The 17332-nt window shown below is 55.4% G+C and overlaps 8 protein-coding genes across 8 annotated transcripts; 3 read left to right on the top strand and 5 right to left on the bottom strand.

Annotated features, from left to right (window-relative positions):
* Positions 1-61: 61 nt before the first annotated feature.
* N7474_000510 (uncharacterized protein) lies at positions 62-393 on the top strand (the record flags this gene model as incomplete). The annotated part of the gene is made up of 3 exons (XM_057191925.1): positions 62-74; positions 132-299; positions 356-393. 3 exons carry the CDS (start codon positions 62-64, stop codon positions 391-393), a joined length of 219 nt encoding a protein of 72 aa, XP_057056878.1.
* A 362-nt stretch (positions 394-755) lies between these two features.
* Positions 756-2307, bottom strand: N7474_000511 (putative nucleoporin; the record flags this gene model as incomplete). The annotated part of the gene is made up of 3 exons (XM_057191926.1): positions 756-854; positions 958-1568; positions 1629-2307. 3 exons carry the CDS (start codon positions 2305-2307, stop codon positions 756-758), a joined length of 1389 nt encoding a protein of 462 aa, XP_057056879.1.
* A 594-nt stretch (positions 2308-2901) lies between these two features.
* Positions 2902-3608, top strand: N7474_000512 (coiled-coil-helix-coiled-coil-helix domain-containing protein; the record flags this gene model as incomplete). Its single annotated transcript, XM_057191927.1, has 4 exons — positions 2902-2921; positions 2986-3213; positions 3284-3416; positions 3510-3608. 4 exons carry the CDS (start codon positions 2902-2904, stop codon positions 3606-3608), a joined length of 480 nt encoding a protein of 159 aa, XP_057056880.1.
* Positions 3609-4226: 618 nt separating this feature from the next.
* Positions 4227-5588, bottom strand: N7474_000513 (uncharacterized protein; the record flags this gene model as incomplete). The annotated part of the gene is made up of 4 exons (XM_057191928.1): positions 4227-5208; positions 5260-5341; positions 5385-5498; positions 5573-5588. 4 exons carry the CDS (start codon positions 5586-5588, stop codon positions 4227-4229), a joined length of 1194 nt encoding a protein of 397 aa, XP_057056881.1.
* A 560-nt stretch (positions 5589-6148) lies between these two features.
* On the bottom strand, positions 6149-7735 carry N7474_000514 (putative GABA permease; the record flags this gene model as incomplete). Its single annotated transcript, XM_057191929.1, has 1 exon — positions 6149-7735. The coding sequence occupies one exon, from the start codon at positions 7733-7735 to the stop codon at positions 6149-6151; it is 1587 nt and encodes a 528-aa protein (XP_057056882.1).
* A 903-nt stretch (positions 7736-8638) lies between these two features.
* N7474_000515 (GNAT family N-acetyltransferase) lies at positions 8639-9314 on the top strand (the record flags this gene model as incomplete). Its single annotated transcript, XM_057191930.1, has 2 exons — positions 8639-9032; positions 9109-9314. The coding sequence occupies 2 exons, from the start codon at positions 8639-8641 to the stop codon at positions 9312-9314; spliced, it is 600 nt and encodes a 199-aa protein (XP_057056883.1).
* Positions 9315-10286: 972 nt separating this feature from the next.
* On the bottom strand, positions 10287-14730 carry N7474_000516 (putative jumonji family transcription factor; the record flags this gene model as incomplete). The annotated part of the gene is made up of 4 exons (XM_057191931.1): positions 10287-12159; positions 12210-14162; positions 14228-14325; positions 14398-14730. Coding segments are annotated over 4 exons (4257 nt in total), but the record flags the coding sequence as incomplete, so codon positions are not given.
* A 1031-nt stretch (positions 14731-15761) lies between these two features.
* Positions 15762-16850, bottom strand: N7474_000517 (acyl-CoA thioesterase; the record flags this gene model as incomplete). Its single annotated transcript, XM_057191932.1, has 2 exons — positions 15762-16664; positions 16728-16850. 2 exons carry the CDS (start codon positions 16848-16850, stop codon positions 15762-15764), a joined length of 1026 nt encoding a protein of 341 aa, XP_057056885.1.
* Positions 16851-17332: the final 482 nt, after the last annotated feature.

Genomic DNA, 17332 nt, shown 5'->3' on the forward strand with positions numbered 1-17332 from the left:
TCCTTGGTTGTTCAACCATCCACTCGACTTAACTATATACCCTACAACACAACCTTCCATCATGTTCGCCCCAGGTATGTTCCACCTTGAATGGATCGAGTTCACCTGGCGATACTAACTACCGATGTAAGGCCAGGAAGCGCAGCTCTCCAAGGAGGAGATCAAGGTAACAATCTCTCTCTTTTCAGTGGCACTTTCTCAGGATTCGTTATTGACAAACAACTCCTCGCAGGCCGGTGAGATCGAGGCCAGCAACACCGTCCGTATGGTCATCGCCGGAGGCTTCCTGCTTTACCTCTGTAAGTCGAATACCCGCAGCGATGAGTTGCCTGGGTCAAGGCTAATATCATGACAGCCCCCTTCGCCGTCGACTTTGCTCGCAAGTTCCTGTGAACGGATCGCCCACCGAACTCTCTCTCCATCATGAATCGCGACGAATGAATTGTTGGGTTATGACTTTTGGAGGATCGGATGTTGGGCTATTGCTCCAGACTGGGATTCCCTCAACCGGACTACGCATCGGTGGTTACACTGGAATGGTCTCCTTGGCTTGAGAATCCTGCCTGGACGATGTATTATTATTGTACATGTCTGTTTGTCTTTTTGTGTGTAGGAAAATGGGGAAGAGAACAATGACATCCCAAATAAAGCAACGCAAAAAGAAGTTGTATTGAACATGCATGAGAGCAACCTGCTCTCCCTCCAATAACGCCGGTGCTTCGATGAGAAAGAAACGTAATTCAAGCAAGGCGAGATTAGTTTCCATTCAGCTTTTGTGCTTCGTCGAAATCCTTCTTGAGCGTTCCGAGCTCTTTCTGCAGGTGCTGGATTTGGGCATGGTAGTCATCAAGAATCTGCGGAGTATGGAGTCAGTCAAGTACATTGCGAAAATGGAATAGCATAGCCAACGAACCTTCTTCGCCGTCTTCAGGGTCTGCTCGTCGATTTCCTCGTCACCGGGGAGGCCATATTTCCACCGGCACGCGACATCTCTGCCTGCAGCCGCTTCGAGTGCTCGTGGATGGCCAGCATGCGAGCCCAGATCTCCTCGCCACGACCATTCAGCGACGGGTCGAAGACAGAGCGCTCCAGTTGGGTCAGCTTCTTCTTCAGTTCCTCCTCTGCGTCGTCCATCGCGTATCCACGGTTGCGCAGAATCTGAGTTTTGGCCGCGAGGGCAAGGCAGCGCTTGCTCAGGACCAGATGCTTCCGGCGGCAGTCTGCGATTTTGACAGAGATCTTCAAGTCATGGCGAGAAAGCAGGTCTGTCAGGCAATTATTGATCTCGTGGAGACGTGCTTGCATCATGGTCAGGAAATCCTTCTGTCGCTGAGCGCGCTTGCCGAGATCCCAGAATCCCTTGACGAGCACAGGAACGTAGCCGGGGCCCGGCCGCTTGCGAAGGGCCTCCTCCCATTTGGTCTCGTCATCTTCGGGGCCTGGTTGGTAGAATGGCGCGGCTTCCTCGCCAACATGGTTGTAGAGGTAGGCGCGGAACGGGGATTCGCGGCTGGGTGCATCCCACTTGTCCTTGACGATAGCGATCTGCATGGGGACGGTTCGGTGGACTATAGAGTAAGAGAGTTAGAACAGTGTTCTTGAGAAAATATCAAACGATATAGACGAACCTCCAGTGATAGCGCGACCAGGCGACCAGAGACTCGATGACAAGGACTGCTGTTGCTGCTGAGGCTGGGTCATGGTAGTCTGACCAAGTTGCGATTGCTGCGGCTGTTGCACCTGTTGTTGCTGACCGCCAAGAAGGGAGCCACCAAAGAGGCCGCCCTGCTGCTGCTGGGGTTGTTGTTGCGGTTGTTGCTGCGTGCTCGCACCTAGACCCCCGAAAAGTCCACCACCACCACCCGCTGCCGGCTGTTGAGACTGCTGCTGCGGAGCGGCGCCACCAAAAAGACTTCCTGCTGGTTTCTGCTGCAGTGATGAGCCAAAAAGACCACCGGTCTGTTGCTGCGGCTGTTGCTGCTGTTGGGTTTGCTGCTGGGGCTGCTGCTGCTGCCCGAAACTACCTCCAAACAAGGACCCAGCCGGCTTCTGGGCAGTGCTCGACCCAAATAGCCCTCCGGACTGTTGAGGCTGAGATGTGGCAGCGGAGCCAAAAAGACCGCCCGTCTGCTGCTGCTGTGGCTGTTGTTGTTGCTGCTGGTTCTGCGTGGACCCGAACAATCCTCCGCCGCTGGGCTGGGTAGCCGGGGCGGTGCTGGCACCGAATCCACCAAAAGAACTGGACTTATTCGCGGAGTTGCCAAAAAGACTCCCGCCTGATTGGGCCTGTCCCCCAAAGAGAGACATGGTGGGCGTCAAGAAAAGACGCGGCAAAGTTCCGCGAAAAAAAGCACGGTCAGCAGGCGAATGTATCGACGGGGGCAAGCAGGCTCTGTCGCGGTAGGATTAAGAGTGTTGGTATATGGGTAGCCGATTATCGTCGCATAGTCTCCGGGCCGGGCGTTGAAGGGAGTGTGGTGGGCGCGGAAACGAAGGACACGAAGGGCAAGAGTCGATGGAGGAGCTTGGGAGATGCGCAGCTGCGGTTTGTTTAGGTCACGTGAGAAACTCACCCGGAGGGTGTCAGGCATGTTCACGGTCCGGTTATTGCAATATTTCCAATAATCGGCTGTTCAATCCTTCTTCTTCAATCTCAATTTCCCTATTATTCTCCAATGAATCCATCTTCCCCTTCTACACCTTCACTGAGTCTAGTTACTTCGGCCAGCACGAGTCTCTTACTAAGCACCGCCCACCCACCAATCAGCAGCGGGCCAAAGAACCGACTCTTTCCATTCCCGCAGCTCTCTCTCTCTCTCGCCAGCGACACCAACGTCAGATTGCCAATTGCACGTCCCCCTTTGATCCCCACCGCTCGAATCCCACCCAGTCGCAACAGCCATGGCCCAGAGAGATCCTCGGTATGCCCCAACCCCATGCCCGCGTGCTCCGGCTCGGTGTACTAACGCTCCCATCCCTCGACAGGTTCAACCAGCATGTCCTGGTCGACACGACGCCGATGCCCGACCACATCCCCAAGGTCGAGGAGATTGGTGCGACGTCTGCCCCGCTGATGAGCGCGGCGTACTTCATCGGGGACCGGTGCAAGGCGTACAACGATGACTTTATGAAGTGCAAGGACGAGGCCAATGGGCGCGGGGAGATCGAGTGCTTGAAGGAGGGACGGAAGGTCACCCGCTGTGCGGCTAGTGTGTATGTTCATTATTGCACTTGATGAATGAGGGCATCCATTGGGGACATGGGCACTGACAGATCTGCTCAGCATCAAGGATATCAACACCAACTGCCTGAAGCAGTTTACCGCTCACTGGGAGTGTCTCGAGAACAACAACCACCATCTGTTTGAGTGCCGACGGGCGGAGCAGCAGCTGAACAACTGCGTCTTTGAGAAGCTGGTATGTCTCTGAGATACATCCACAATCCGCCTTCCGCAGCCACCCTATCAATCCACAATGAAACTAACATCATCCTCTTTTTCTTCCCTGCAGGGCCTGAAGAAGACCATCCCCGGCGCGCCCGAAAACCAAGTTCCTGTGCACATGCGTCCCAAGCAGAAATACGCCCAGTATCCTGGTCCGCAGTTCTAGAGAGGGTGACCCGAAAAGCACGATCCCGGTTTTATATCTCCCTCACTATTCCCGTCTCTCGTCATCTATGCTGGGATCCTGTTTTTTCTTTTGTTTCGTTGATGCTGTTCTCTCTCCTATATATGTCTGTCCTCTCCGTGGTGTATGTTTTGTGTGTAAATATCTCGTGGCATCAGGAATGGTTACATGAATCGGCTCTTTCTTTTAGATCTATTGTTGCCAGACTGTCAACTTTTCACTTCTTCTGTCTCTAATGTGGCAGCGGGACTGGCTGTACACCTAAACCCTCGAACAGCGTGTCTCGAAACACCAAGAAAGGAAACCTCCGCCGCCTAGTCTCGTTCTGAAGCCCGTCTAAAGTGATCCTCTTTCCAGTCCATGGCATCATTCTTGACCCCAGCTCGACCACATACAAACTGTATCATACACCACTATCACCTGAAAGGAAAAGGGGAGAAAGAAAGGAAGTATAAACCCTCAACTGGAAACCCCATATATACTAGACAAAGGAAATACTCGAAAAAACAGACACAAGGGACACCATGAAAATGAGAACAAGGAACACCGGATGACAGACGCGAATGAATGCAACGAGGAAATAGAAGAAAGAAAATGGAACTACGGCAGCATGGGTGTTGCCGCCCCGATGCGCTTCAAGAGCTTGAACCGGCCCAGTCGGGCCTTCACCTCGGACCAGCCCGTGCGCAAGCGGTTTTCGACACGGCGGTCACCGCGCATGCGCATCCAGATCAGAAGCATGCCCAGGAGAGCGATGTCCATGACAATCTGGCGCAGCGCAACCCACAGCAACCACTTGACCCAGGCGAAGAGCCCCGAGCGACGGCGCTGGGCCACCGTGCGGGCTTCCATCTGCTCGCGCACGGCAGCGATCTCGGCCGTCATCTTGGTCAAGGCCTGCTCGACCCGGCGACGCCAGCGGCTGTCCTTGGGGTTCCCGCCACCAAGCCCACTGCCGCTACTGTCGACGGACTGGTGATGCCGTCGATGTCGACCTCGTCCATGGCGGTCTTCGCCGTGCGAGGCGGTGCGGTCCGTCCCGGTGCCTGTGTCTGTGTTTGTGCTGGCATGGTCTGGGTCCTCGTAGAGACTGTCGCGCGCTTCTTCGTACTCCTCGTCGTCCTCTTCCTCGTCTTCCTCGGTCTCTTGGTCGTCATCATCCTCATCATCCACATCATCGTCGTCTGCTGACCGTACCCGTCGCCGCCGGTAGTATTCTTCTTCCTCGGGCTGGCTGACGGGACTGAGCACTCGAAGCCGCGAATCATGGGCTCCTCTTCGACTGGTATCTGCACGTAAGTCTGGTCGTTCGTAGTCCTCTGACGACCTCGCCAGCCGACCCCCGATACTCCCATATGTGCTGCCCGACAACGGCGGAACGCCGACATTATGTAGTGGACTGGAAGACGAAGATGAAGAAGCATTGAATTTGATCTGGTCCCAGACAAACTCGAGCTCAGAGACCAGTTCGCGCGCCTCGGAGGTCTGCGATGCGTAGCGGTGCATCGTATCGACTAGCGTCGAGATGTAGCGGCGTTTGGCCTCGGTGCGCGAGAGGCCGCGCTGGGCATACCAGGCGTCCCTACAGCAATCAGCATGACAGGTGTTGGCGTCGGTGTCGTCGTAAACATACCACTTCTCGCACTCCGCGTGCACTTCCGGAGTATTCCCAATGGGTCGATCCATCACGCCCTCCACATCGCCCTCTGTTGTTTCTGTGTGAGTAATTAATTACCCAATAGAATGAAAATCACGCACCCATGCTCTGTTTGTATAAGCCATAAAGCTTCAACCGTTCCGCCGCCGGAGGTCGCGCGGTCCCCGTCCGGGGGATTCTCTTGACGGTGTTGAGGGCATGGACGAAGACGCGATCTATGCGATAGCGCGTGTCAGAGTCAAATTACATATTCAGTCACGTTCCACTGCAGAGAGTGGTTATCACGCACCCACGGAGTCCGACATGTTGCGAGACGACGAAGCAGTCCGGTCCCTGACTTCATGAGAGCGGGGATGGGCATCGGCTGGCGCGGACGGACCGCATGGGGAGCGAAGTAGTTGAGACACCGCTGAGAAGAACAATCAGGGGGGAGCAAGTGTGTTGTCTCTGATGTCGCGCGATCAAGGAGGTTCCGGAGTGCGGGAGAGGTGCGGGTCTGTTTGTTGGCGGGAAAGGGAAGGGAAAAGCAACGAGTTTCGCCGAGGTGAACTGGCCCGGGTTATTCGAACACACGAATAGTAATTACGCTGAGCAGTTCAGGGGGTTAATAATAATGATTAATGCGATGAAATAATAATAAAGACCAGGAGTGACTGTATTGCATCCTCGGAGTGGCGTGTGTTATCAGGGCTTCGTTGGGCCGCGGCTGTCGGAGATCGTCAGGGCACTTGTGATTTCCACGAAAATGCATGGAGAATGTAGTCTACATACAAAAATCAGGAATCATGTTATGATTGAATCAGGTTTATCGCTCCATCTTTATTAAAAAGCAAATTAATCAAGTACTATACAATCGAGCTTGAGTCTACTCGCTCGACGACTGCTTCATCTCCGTCTTCTCCAGCGCCGCCGTATGCTCTGCATCCACGACAGTTGCCTCCGTTATAACCCCCACGGCGGCCCGGGCTTCTTCGCTGCTGACAGGTGGGCCGGTGAAGTGCTTGCGCGCATAGGCAAAGTACCAGATGATGCTGATGGTGCCAAACCCGGCAAACACCACACTAGCATAGTTCATGGACGAGGCCGACACCGGCAGCGTCGCGGGCATGCAGAAGAGCACCACGGAGAGGATAATCCACGCGATGGTGATGCAATTGATGATGTAGCCAAATCGGCCAAGAGAGAAGGTGGATTCGCGCACATCGCGACGGCCCCGGACGACGGAAATGAGAATGGGGAGGCCGTAGGACGTGGAGAGACAGATCGTCGCGACACCCGTAAACGAGTTGAACGCGGCTGTCGAGCCTAGATAGATCAGACCCAGGAGACAGTCCACGGCCGCCGACAGAAGGATCGCCCAGACGGGCACATCGAGCTTCTTGTTGACTTTGCGCCAGAGCCGGAACCCGGGGATGGCGCCGTCCCGGGCGAATGCATACGTGCAGCGACTGGCCGCAGTCAGCGAGCCAATGCCCGCAAAAAGCATAATTCCCAAAATGAGGAAAAGCAGGCCAAACCCGCCGCCCGCGGAGCCCGTCACTGTCTTGAACAGCAGTCCAATTGGCTGTCCGCTCGCCACATTTCGCAGCGCCTTTAATTGCGGCATCACGAACAGAAGTGGAATTAAATAGAGCAATCCCGTGATACCGGCCGCCACCACGGACAGCACAATGGCCTTGGGGACCTCACGGTGGGGGTTCTGTACCTCCTCACACATGGCAGCCACCATCCCATAGCCGGTCAAAGTATATGCTGCCTGCAGCAGACCAACGAAAAAGGCCCAGCCCGATGGCCAGCCGCTATGGGAGGCATCGTAGTGAGCGAAGACAAATTCGCCGCTGCGTCGGTGGTCGGCCATGGTCAACAGGGTGATGAGAATGACGATCACGCTGGTCGCGGTCCAGTAGATGCAAACTTTATTGATCAGGTCGAGATACCGTGACAAGAAGACGTTGACGAGCACGCACACCAGCATCACCGCCCAGAACATGAGCACTGTCTGCCAGGCATTGGCGACGAAGGACTCGTCCCACAGGGAGATGGCGCTGAGAATGAGCTCGGCGCCTCCGAAGATGATACTGAGTGTGACGGTCCAATTGCCGACGAGGGTGAGCCAGCCATCAATAAACGACATGAGCGGAGCCCAGCGGCGGGTCGAGAGCATAGCGCTCCAGTAGTAGACCCCTCCGGCGGTCGGGAAGACGGCGCAGATCTCAGCGAGGGAGGCGGCAATAGCAATGGAAATGAGGGTGACGAACACCCAGCCCCAGATGATGGTCACGGAGAGGCCGTCGTCGAGGGTGATGTAGAGGGTGGTACTGAGCCCGTAGGGGGCGGCCATGATGGCGAAGGAGAGACCGAGGACGCTGAGCATGCTCAGGTTGCGTGGGAGCTCGCTCTTGTAGCCCATCCGGGCCAGCGCCTCGTCGGCGGCATCGACAGAGGTGCGCATGGTGATGGTGGTGAAGGAACTGTGGGGGCAAGAGAGCAGAGAGCACGGAGAGATAGTTATAACCTCGCCCTAAACTCTTATCTCGCGCTGTCAGCTATCAGTCACTCACTTCCCCCGCATACGAGTGGATCGCGGTCTCGGACCGCGATGAAAGGAACAAGTGGATCGGTCTGAGCTTATTATGTGGGAGGAACGTTGCATCTACCGTGTCCCGGACACCAGAGGGACTGGTTGACTGGAAGTTTACTCCTTCGTATCCGTCGTGGTTAAGCGAGAAATCCTCCGCACGCCACCAACTGCCCGAACTGAGACACCAAGACCCCTGAAGGAGCCCGATCGGCGGGATAAGAGAATGGCGGGTCTGACTAGCGGCGATGACCGGTAGGCGGTGATAAGACATCGTCCCCCTGAGAATCGAGTACCCTGGAGATCGAAGGAGCTTTGGTTTCTGTCAGGTAACTAGCGCACATGGGTGCTTCCCGAGTTGAGCCTCAACGCCACATTGGATGGAATCTCAATCTGAAGATAGATGCACCTGTGAAGAATCAATACCTCCGATGTTAAACTGTTCCGTTGCCGGTCTTGGGAACTGAATTGACCTCAACCCCCTGCAGACTCATCTCACCCGAAGATTGTCTAGAATGTTTTACTCTGCCGATCGTCAATTCCCATCTATAGAAGTGTGAACTGAAGCTCTCTACACAGTCATCTGGGCCGCGTCACCCCGGGCTGTGTTGAGGTGGGGGCGCCTAAGGCCGTGGTTTGCACGGCAACAACAGGCCACGATCATTTTAACGTGGGCTGCACTGACTGCTAACAACAGCTTCCTTCATTCGACTGAGCATCCCATTCTCGTCCTATGATTAACCCATTGAATCTATACGACCCGCGGTCCCCCTCAAAATGACAACCCCCAATTGCCTAGAACTAAAGCCCATGACGCTAGAGGATAACGCCGCCCTGACGGAGCTCTGGTTTGCAGCCTTCTCAGACCCCGAGATACGCCAAGTATTCCCCGACACGCCCGGCGTGCGCAAATGGCTAGAAGACGCCAATCGCCACGACATGCTCAACAAGCCTTTCCAGCGCTACGTGAAAGTCGTGGACCCCACGGCCACAGACGACCAGGGCCGACTGCGCATCGCGGCCTATGCGAAGTGGGATTTGGCGATGCCGGACGAGCGCGGACGACGATATCCGCCGTGGCATGAGGATATGCCTGCGGATGTGTGCGACGCGTTTTTCCTCCAGGAGGAGAAGAATCGGATGCGTGTGATGGGGGATAAGAAGCATTTTTGTATGTTTCCTGCCTCTCTGTTTGCCATTGGTGTTTGTGTATACGACATACTGACTGCTTGTTGTTTATCTGACAGACCTGGACACCGTTGCTACGCACCCGGACTACCAACGGCGGGGGGCGGGCGCTATGCTTGTCAAGTGGGGATGTGATCTGGCCGATGCGGAGGGAGTTGGGGCGTATGTGGATGCCAGTAAGGATGGTGCGCCCTTGTATGCCAAGTTTGGGTTTGTAGATTACAGTAACCCGGGTGAAGAGATTGCCTCGATGGCTCGGCGATAGCATTGGTCAGGCCATTGGTAGATAATCGCTTCGTTTACTATTGATCTCTCGATCACTATGATCAATTGCTTACTAGACCGTTTATTCGATCACTTATTATCTAGATGTTGATCTATTCGTATAGCAGGCCAAGTATCAGGGTTCGACAATGCCAACTATGGTTGAACCCAGGTAGGAGCCGAGAACTACGATATCGAATGTATATAATTGGAACAAGTTTGATTGCTTGCAAAATACATTCGGGAGTCACTCACGGTGACGGCTGCCACGTCGACGAGAAAAAATTCTCATCGATGAGCGCCAGACAGAATAATAGAGAAGAAAAGGTGGAGGTGGAGGTGGAAAAAGGCAGTCGGGTAGGTAAGTAAAAAAGGGGGGGGGGGGGGGGGTATCAAAGGGAAAAGTAAAGTCACAAGTTTTCCATAGGCCCGCGAGGGCCTCGAAGAAGGGAATTTTTTCTTGTTTGATCGAATACCTAACGGGACAACGGGATGGGTGGGTGAGGGATAGGAGGAATAGGAGACAGGGAGATGAGGGCGAAAGTAGGTCCAGGGTTAACGAAAAGCGAAGAGGTGATGAGGGAAAAGCGTGCGTGGAGAGGACAAGAGGAATTGGGGAGAACGTGATTTTTAAAGGAGTCATGGATGTGTTTTTGAGTGCAGGGCCAAGGAGGAACAGACAGTCTAGGCAACCGGTCTATCGCCTCTCCGGGGGAGCAAGAAATGAAGAGGCCTCCAGGTAAACACACGCTTGAGTCGTAACCAGCCGGTTAAGCGTCAACTCCAATCGTGAAAAGGACATGGCCCGTGGAACGATCGTCAATCGAGGTCGAAAAGTGATAAAAGAAAAAGGAAACGCCCAGTCATAATGCAGTCGTCAGTGCGGTGAAGTCGTTACATGGGGGAATGCAGTACAGTCGCAGGAGGATGGCAGGAATAAAAAGAAAAACAGGCGGCGGCGGTATGTGGACAGTTAGGGACTCAGTCCAGCAACGAGATCTTCGGAGGGATCAGGCCCGAAGCCGGCCATGTCGACTGAATGCAATGACCCTGGCCCCTTACCCAGTGATATATCCGAGGAAGCATAGTCATGCTTAAGCCGTTCGTGCGGGCCGAAGAAGGGCCGATGCTCGTCGTTGGGGGTGTTGCCATCGCCCGCGATCCACGGCCCCTCCTGCCAGAAGCGGGTGTTGGCTTGCTGGTCCCCGAAGAGATCGTGATGGTCAGGGTGAGGGTCCGGCCCGTGCATGGGGAACTCGTTCGGCGAATGGAATCGCAGCTGCGACCGGCCAAAATTTGAGACGGGGGAGTCGGCGTGGAGCGGAAGGTCGAGACCAGACAATGGCGGGTCCTCGGCCGTCGTGATATCGATGGTCGGATTTGCCGTTTGCTGGGCAAGCGCCGATGACAGCCGTAGGTTGGACGCCGAGTTTTGGCGGCTGTGGTTGGCCGACCGATCGATGGCACGTTGCACAAAGCTACCGCATGTCTTGAGAATCTTCTCCTGCATCTCCTGGGAGAGGCTATTGAAGAAGTCGTTCGCCAGGGACTCCTTGGGCGGCTCGTCCTCGGAGGGAAGCAGCCCGTACGTCTTCTTGGCATACTCCGACAGGCCCGAGGGCATGTTGTATGGAGACTGGTAAACATTGGGTGCCAGTGCCCGCTGCTGGTCGAGAAAGGCATATTTGCCCGGCATCTTGGCGGCCGCCACGCTTCCCCGGTCGACCTCCTGTTTCACGCCCTCCGATTCCTTCTTCTGGAGCACGTCTAGCCGCTCACGATGGCTGACCAGAGAGAACCGCAGCATCTGCAGCAACCGGGTCACCTCCTCTGACCGCATGTTGAGGGTCTGTGGCGGCAGCAAGGTCCCGTCGGCGGCTCGTGGCTGCACCCGCTGCTGGGCCATAACCAGCTCTAATTTTTCCAAACCATTGGCAGGGGGAATCGAGCCCATTGGGCCCAGGAGGGTCTCTACCACCACCTCGGGGCTAACGATCGTATACCCGGCGAAGACATTGGCATGGTCGGTGATCTGGGCGAGACGCCGGCGAGCGATGAGTTCCCGAACATTGGCAAAGGTATTGGTGGCGGGGAGGTGGTGCTGCTGCTGAGCGTGCGATTTGGCGACCGAAGGATAGGGGGCATGGCGGGCAGATTGAGTCGGCAGGGAACGAAAGGCCGACGGCATCGCAGGAGCTCCAGCAGCAGCAGCACCGGCAGCGGAAGCGGCAGGTGCAGGGTGAGGGGGAGGGGCGAGCGGAGGCTGCACCAAAGGAGAAGAGGTGGGCGGTCTGGCGGAATGGAAGAAGTGGGTGCGGTGGTGGTGAGCGTTGACGTCGTTCAGGGGTGAATGTAAAAGCGGTCGGGATTGAGCGTAAAGATTTTGCTGGTAAGGAGGGGCAGGGGCGGTGGCAGCATTATTATTGTAGCGCCAATGGCGATGATGGTGGGGGGAGATCCTCGACACTCCCAGACCCGCTCTGACGCTGTCGAGGAAATTGGCCCGCGGGTTGTGGACGCGGACGCTAGGGTTGTGTGTATACTGTGCCCTACTCTCCGTCGACTGCGCGCCCAAATAGTACCACAATTGTTCGCCTTTGTCGAGGTTGACCGTCACCGGTGGGGCATTCTTAGTAGCCTCCACCGTTTCAAACTCGGCCCACTGATAGGGAGAGTGGCTGTCGCCAAAGGCACTGCCTGCCACTGGGAGAGCGGACTCCAACTCCTTCCGCTGTTCGGGCTTTCGCGCAAGGTGGGCCGGGAGGGGTTGGATCCCTGGCACGAGGGGCGCAAAATTGCTTCTGCGAACAACCAGCATCCAGCGATACGGCAGCTCGATCACATCCCTGTTCATAGAATTAGCGGTTTTCCTTGGAGATTTCCCTTCTAAACTTACCCTCGGGGAAGGACCTTGAGCAGCAGAGATCGCTCCTCCGGGCGATTCTGAAGGACAATGGCGCCATTGATCTCCTTGTCAGCCTGGAACTGGATCAGGTCACCCTGCACCAGACGGCGAGCGCCTTGGTTCACGCGGCGATCGGAATCCAACGACTCGCCCGAGATCCCGGCAGGTCGCTTCTGACGGTGGAACTTGCACTTCAGGTCAACGCTGGGCAAGGAGTATGTGTTGCCATCGTCGGCAATCACCGCGATAGAGCCATGTTCGATTGCAACGCCGGCCAGAAGAGCACAAGTGGCATGGTAGGCGCGCGTGCATTTGCCGAAATTGCACTGGAAGCAAGCACCGCGGACCTCACGGCAAAACAGACATTTGAGTTCCAGGCGAGCCTTGGGGATCTTATCAATGTCGCACACCACCTCTTGCCCGGACTCACTGCGCAGAATGCTCGTCTCTTCGATGAAGGCCGCACACCGACGATGCACATGGCCCTTGCCATTTTCGGTCGGAAGCAAATCCTCATAGTCCAGATCGTTAGGGCATAACAGACACGGGATCTTTCGGGGTCCGTCTGGGTGGAGTTTGGGTCGTTTGGTCCTCGGCCCGTCGCCGCCGTGTTTCCGCTTTCGACCACGGTTGGAGGGCGTCTTTTCGGGCACGCTACGCGGGGGCGTGAGAAGATCCGACGCTCCCTCGAATTCGCTGTCGAATTCGCCATAGTATTCCGGAGTGCTCTCGCCGCGCATTTTGCGTTCGATCTCGTCCACATCGATCCAGACGCTGTCCTCTTCACAGTGACATTTCTTGGCGATACGACCGTAGTCCAACCATTTTTCAGTTGCGAAGTTGACCGACTCCGCACAGTTGTACCCCACGTTGTAGCCGGAGTGGTAGCCGTAGGGGAACGTGATGACAAACTCCCCTTCGTAATGGACCAGGCGGTTGACGGTGATTCCGTATTGCGACTTGAGAAGACTGGGGGAGACCAGATAAGTCTTGTGGCGGAGGAACTGGTCGCAATTCTTCGCATCACTCGACCAAATACTGCGCATGGCCTGTTCGAAGCGAGGTGCATCCTCCTGCGAGATGCTGTACCACTGCTTGGGGGCACCGAAATGGATGTAGTTGATACTGTATAGGTCGACGTCTTCCAGATGCCAGGCAAACGTCGCCTTCCACATTCCCAGGTAGAGATAGGCCGTATTGACACCAGGCACTTTCTGTCCGAGGACGTCGAGGAGGTTCGGGAGTTTGGCAACGTTCCAAGAGGTGGTCGAGTCGTTGAAAAGTGAGCCCGGCATATCAGCGCCGTACATTGGATTGTTGTACATCAGCGACTTCCAGTATGACGTCTCCAGTTCTTCACATCGTTCTGCGGTATAATCCTCGTTATCGTGGATTCGATAGTCAAACCCCTGGAAGGCTTCTTCATCCACGTAATCCACCATATCGCCCCGGTTGTTCTTTCGTCGTGCATTGACGGACTTGGCTTGTCGGCCTTTGGGCTTCGGGGCAGGCAGGGACTCGCCCTCGCTCAGATCCTCACTCTTCGCTTCGACGGGGTTGGATTCGGGGGACACTGGTGTCGGAGGTCCTTCAGGTTTCGACTTATCCCCATCTTCCGCGAGAGGCTCTTCCTTGACTTTCGTCCTTTTGGGAGGACGGCCTGGACGGCGTTTCTGACCATCGGCCGGTCGAGGGGCTTGGGGCCGCGGTGTGGAGGCAACTCGGCTCGTTCTTTCTAGGTTTCGACGTCTTTCTCCACGCCGGGCTGGTGGCTGGTGACTGCTCTCATCGCACAAGCCCTTCCACTGAGGCAGATTGTAGGAGCGTTGTCGTTCAATATTCGCTTGCGTGTAGGTACCGTGGGATCCGTGGAATTCCTGCATGATCGGGTTCTTCACGCGAATTTTCTTGACGGCCTCGTCGAGTTGAGGGAGTGACTCGGACCTTTAACCAGAAAGAGGTTCGTTAGCACGAAAGAGCGATGCATCTCAGCGTGCCGAAACACTCACCATTCCTTTGGAGGAACGACTTTGACTATTCCTGCTTGCATTCCATGTCTGTCGATTCTTTTGATGAATGACTGGAAATCACGGAATTGGTCCATGGTCTAAATAGCAGCCCCGGTCAGCCTTCTCATCTTTTCTGCTGCTGCACACCTTCCGTGGAGCTCCCGACTCACCGGCTTGAAGACAGGGATCTTGCCGCCGCCATAGTAGTGGTCGGGTTCGATTTCTTCTTCTTCCTCCTCCTCCGCTTCTTCCTGCTTGATCGGTTTCTCTTCGGGTTCTACCGCGGCGGGTTTGGAGTCCAGCTCAAGGTCGGACAACTCAGAAGGCACGCTTTCGGGAGCTTCCTTCTTGCCGTTGGCGCTCTGCGGTGGAGTGATCGAGACGGAATCAACCGCCGGGCCGCCCCCGAGCAAGTCGACGGGTGGCTGTTCGAGTGTGGCCGCCATGATGGACAGCGGTGGGTTGGGGGTGAGGGTCGGATGCCGTCGTCGAAGGGCGCGACCGCTGATCGACGGCGAGGTAAGGGTGGTTCCCAGCGGTCGGGGGAAGCGAATTCAAGGGCGTAGCAGTATCGTAGATGTAGTCTGTAGACGCCAGGGTTCGCTCAGGGAGGACCGGGTGGGCAGGCAGTGGTTGGGGATGTTGCGATAAGCTCTGCTTCGGGGGTTCTTTTTTCCTGAAGTCAATCGACGAGAAGGAGTCTTAGCCCAGACGCCAATGAGAATGGCCAGTAAGAGGTTTCCAGGAGTCAAAGGGAGGGATCCGGGTAAGGTAAGAGGATACGATGCACGGTTTTGCGGGTAAATGTCGCAAAAGGTTGAGGCGCCGTCGAGGGAAATATCCATTCAACGATGCGGCGTAGACCTAGGCGCTAATGATGGGGGAGGAGGGAAGTGAGCCAGAGCCAGTGGCCAATCAAGCCAGCATTGGAGGGTGGGCCGGAGCACGATGGCCTGACAAGAGGCAGGGGGAGTGTATGATACAGTACGCCTTCCGGTCTCGGATGGATCCACCAGGGCAGAGCGAGGGAACACCCTGGCCGATGGGGGAGGGGATCAGAAGATGTGTGCCACTTACCCTCTCTGCGAGACCGATCTGACGATATCTCGCCCGGCAATCAACACGACGAAAGAACAGCAATAATGCACGAAGATACGGTGTTTGCGCTCGGTCCAACCAGTGATACGGTCACGTGATGGATGACTGTCCATCGGATACCACCGGAGCCGAGAATTGCGCCCCTTGATGATCTCACTCGACGCCAATGACAATCAGTGTGCTATTTCCACAGAGCGTCTCAGCATTCCTTGGAGGTCGCTCTGAGTGAATTACTACTGTATGTATTGCACAGATAATTAACTGATTGAGGATGATCAAAAAATATATTTTATATATGTCAAGGCGGTGATGTTGACATATATATATCTCGGGAGCATGTTGACCACCACTCCAACTATATCACAGACGAAGTAGAGATCGCTATGTAAAATCTATTCATTATTAACTATCCCACCCCTATCGTACATCCAGTCTATCACAGCCACTCCTCATGCAGTTTCGTATCCAAATCCGTAAACCCATTGACAACACGCAGCCCACGCAGCCTCTCCTGCTCAATCCGCTCCCAAGTCCACTCCGAGGAGCTCCACAAGTCCTCATTATCCTTCTGCTGCTCCTCGAGCTTCTCCCGGCTGGGGATCTGCTCCTCTCTCAGCTTCAACACCTCTCTCACCAGTGATCCATCCACCCCCGTCGCTGTATCAGCGATCCCCTCGCTGCTAGCGGGGGTCCCAATCGCCGAGCCCTCAGCAGATGAATCCGCGACGGTCTTGGTATTATCTGCTGGCGGCGCAGGCAAGAACCCACTTGCAAGCAGAATGCGCTCCGGCGATACGGTCAGCCGGCCCTTTTTCACGACATACTTGCTCAGTGCTGTCGCGAGAAGGGTCTTCTCGCCGCCGGCACGTTTTGCGGGACGCATGAAGCAGGTGAGGATGTACATCCATTTCTTGTCCCAGGAGATGACCTTGGAGTGCATCTCGTACAGCTCGAAGGGCTTGATCTCGCGCTTGAAGCTGCAGTACACCGAGCCTAGCACGATGGATACAACTTTGCGCTTTGGCGCATGCTTGCCTTCGCGCTGGGCGGCGGCATTGAACTCTTTGTCGAGTTCCTTGCTGACGAGCCCGACGCCGGGGCTGTAGATGCGGGTGACGAGCGCGGTACGGGAGATATCGAGGTCGGTGAAGTAGGTACTGTTGCTCTTGTGCAGGTTGTAGTCTGTTTCCAGCAATGGGGTGCGCGAGGTGACGGTGCAGGGCACGAAGATCGGGTGAGTGGGCTTGCCCTGCGCGTCCACAATGGGTTTCCCCTTTGGAAAGAATGGTGCAGTGGGCTTTAGACGCAGGTTCCCGAGGCAGTAGTACAACAAACGGAACTGTGTTGCTTTTTTTAGTTGTGTGACTTGGCGTAGTGGAAGGACTCGACAGAGAGTACTTACATGCCAGACGAGCGGCAGACTCTTGAGGTTTGTCAGGGCTAGAAGTAAAGCCAGCGTCTTCCATGAGGCGAGCGACATCGCGGCTGATAGGAGGTCGCGCATGGTCTCTATGCGCAGGGACATATTTTCTTGCGAGAGGTTGGAGTTGATAAGCGATAAGTGATGATCTAGTTATTGAGCAAGAGTTTCAAGGGGCTGGCATCAATTACACGCCCTAGGACGGGATTGGGATCATTAAGGAGAGACACGAAGTGGGCACAGGAGTGAAGCAATGCTTGGACAGAGACAGATAATATTAATCATGAGAATCATTTATTCGTGATTGTCTGTATGGGGACCGAGGCTAAGGGGGGACACGTGAAGTCGCTGAGTCAGGATAGGATGTTGGGATCCGCGTTTAGTTAATTCCATATCGGGATGATAACTAGCTCAATTGCTTGTTTAGGGTCCCACTTATTATATCCTAACCTCTAGAGCGCACGATTGAAGCTACTGGGGTTGAAACGATCGTGAGTTCGTTGTCTGATAAGCACAGGCGAGCCACATCTCTGCCAAACCCAGAAAATAAGCCAGAGACTGGCTTGGAAGCCTTGTGTTGGTGCCTC

The sequence above is a fragment of the Penicillium riverlandense genome, assembly GCF_028828495.1.
Source record: "Penicillium riverlandense strain IBT 135883 chromosome Unknown utg000001l_segment0_segment0, whole genome shotgun sequence".
In the NCBI taxonomy this organism is placed as follows: domain Eukaryota; kingdom Fungi; phylum Ascomycota; class Eurotiomycetes; order Eurotiales; family Aspergillaceae; genus Penicillium; species Penicillium riverlandense.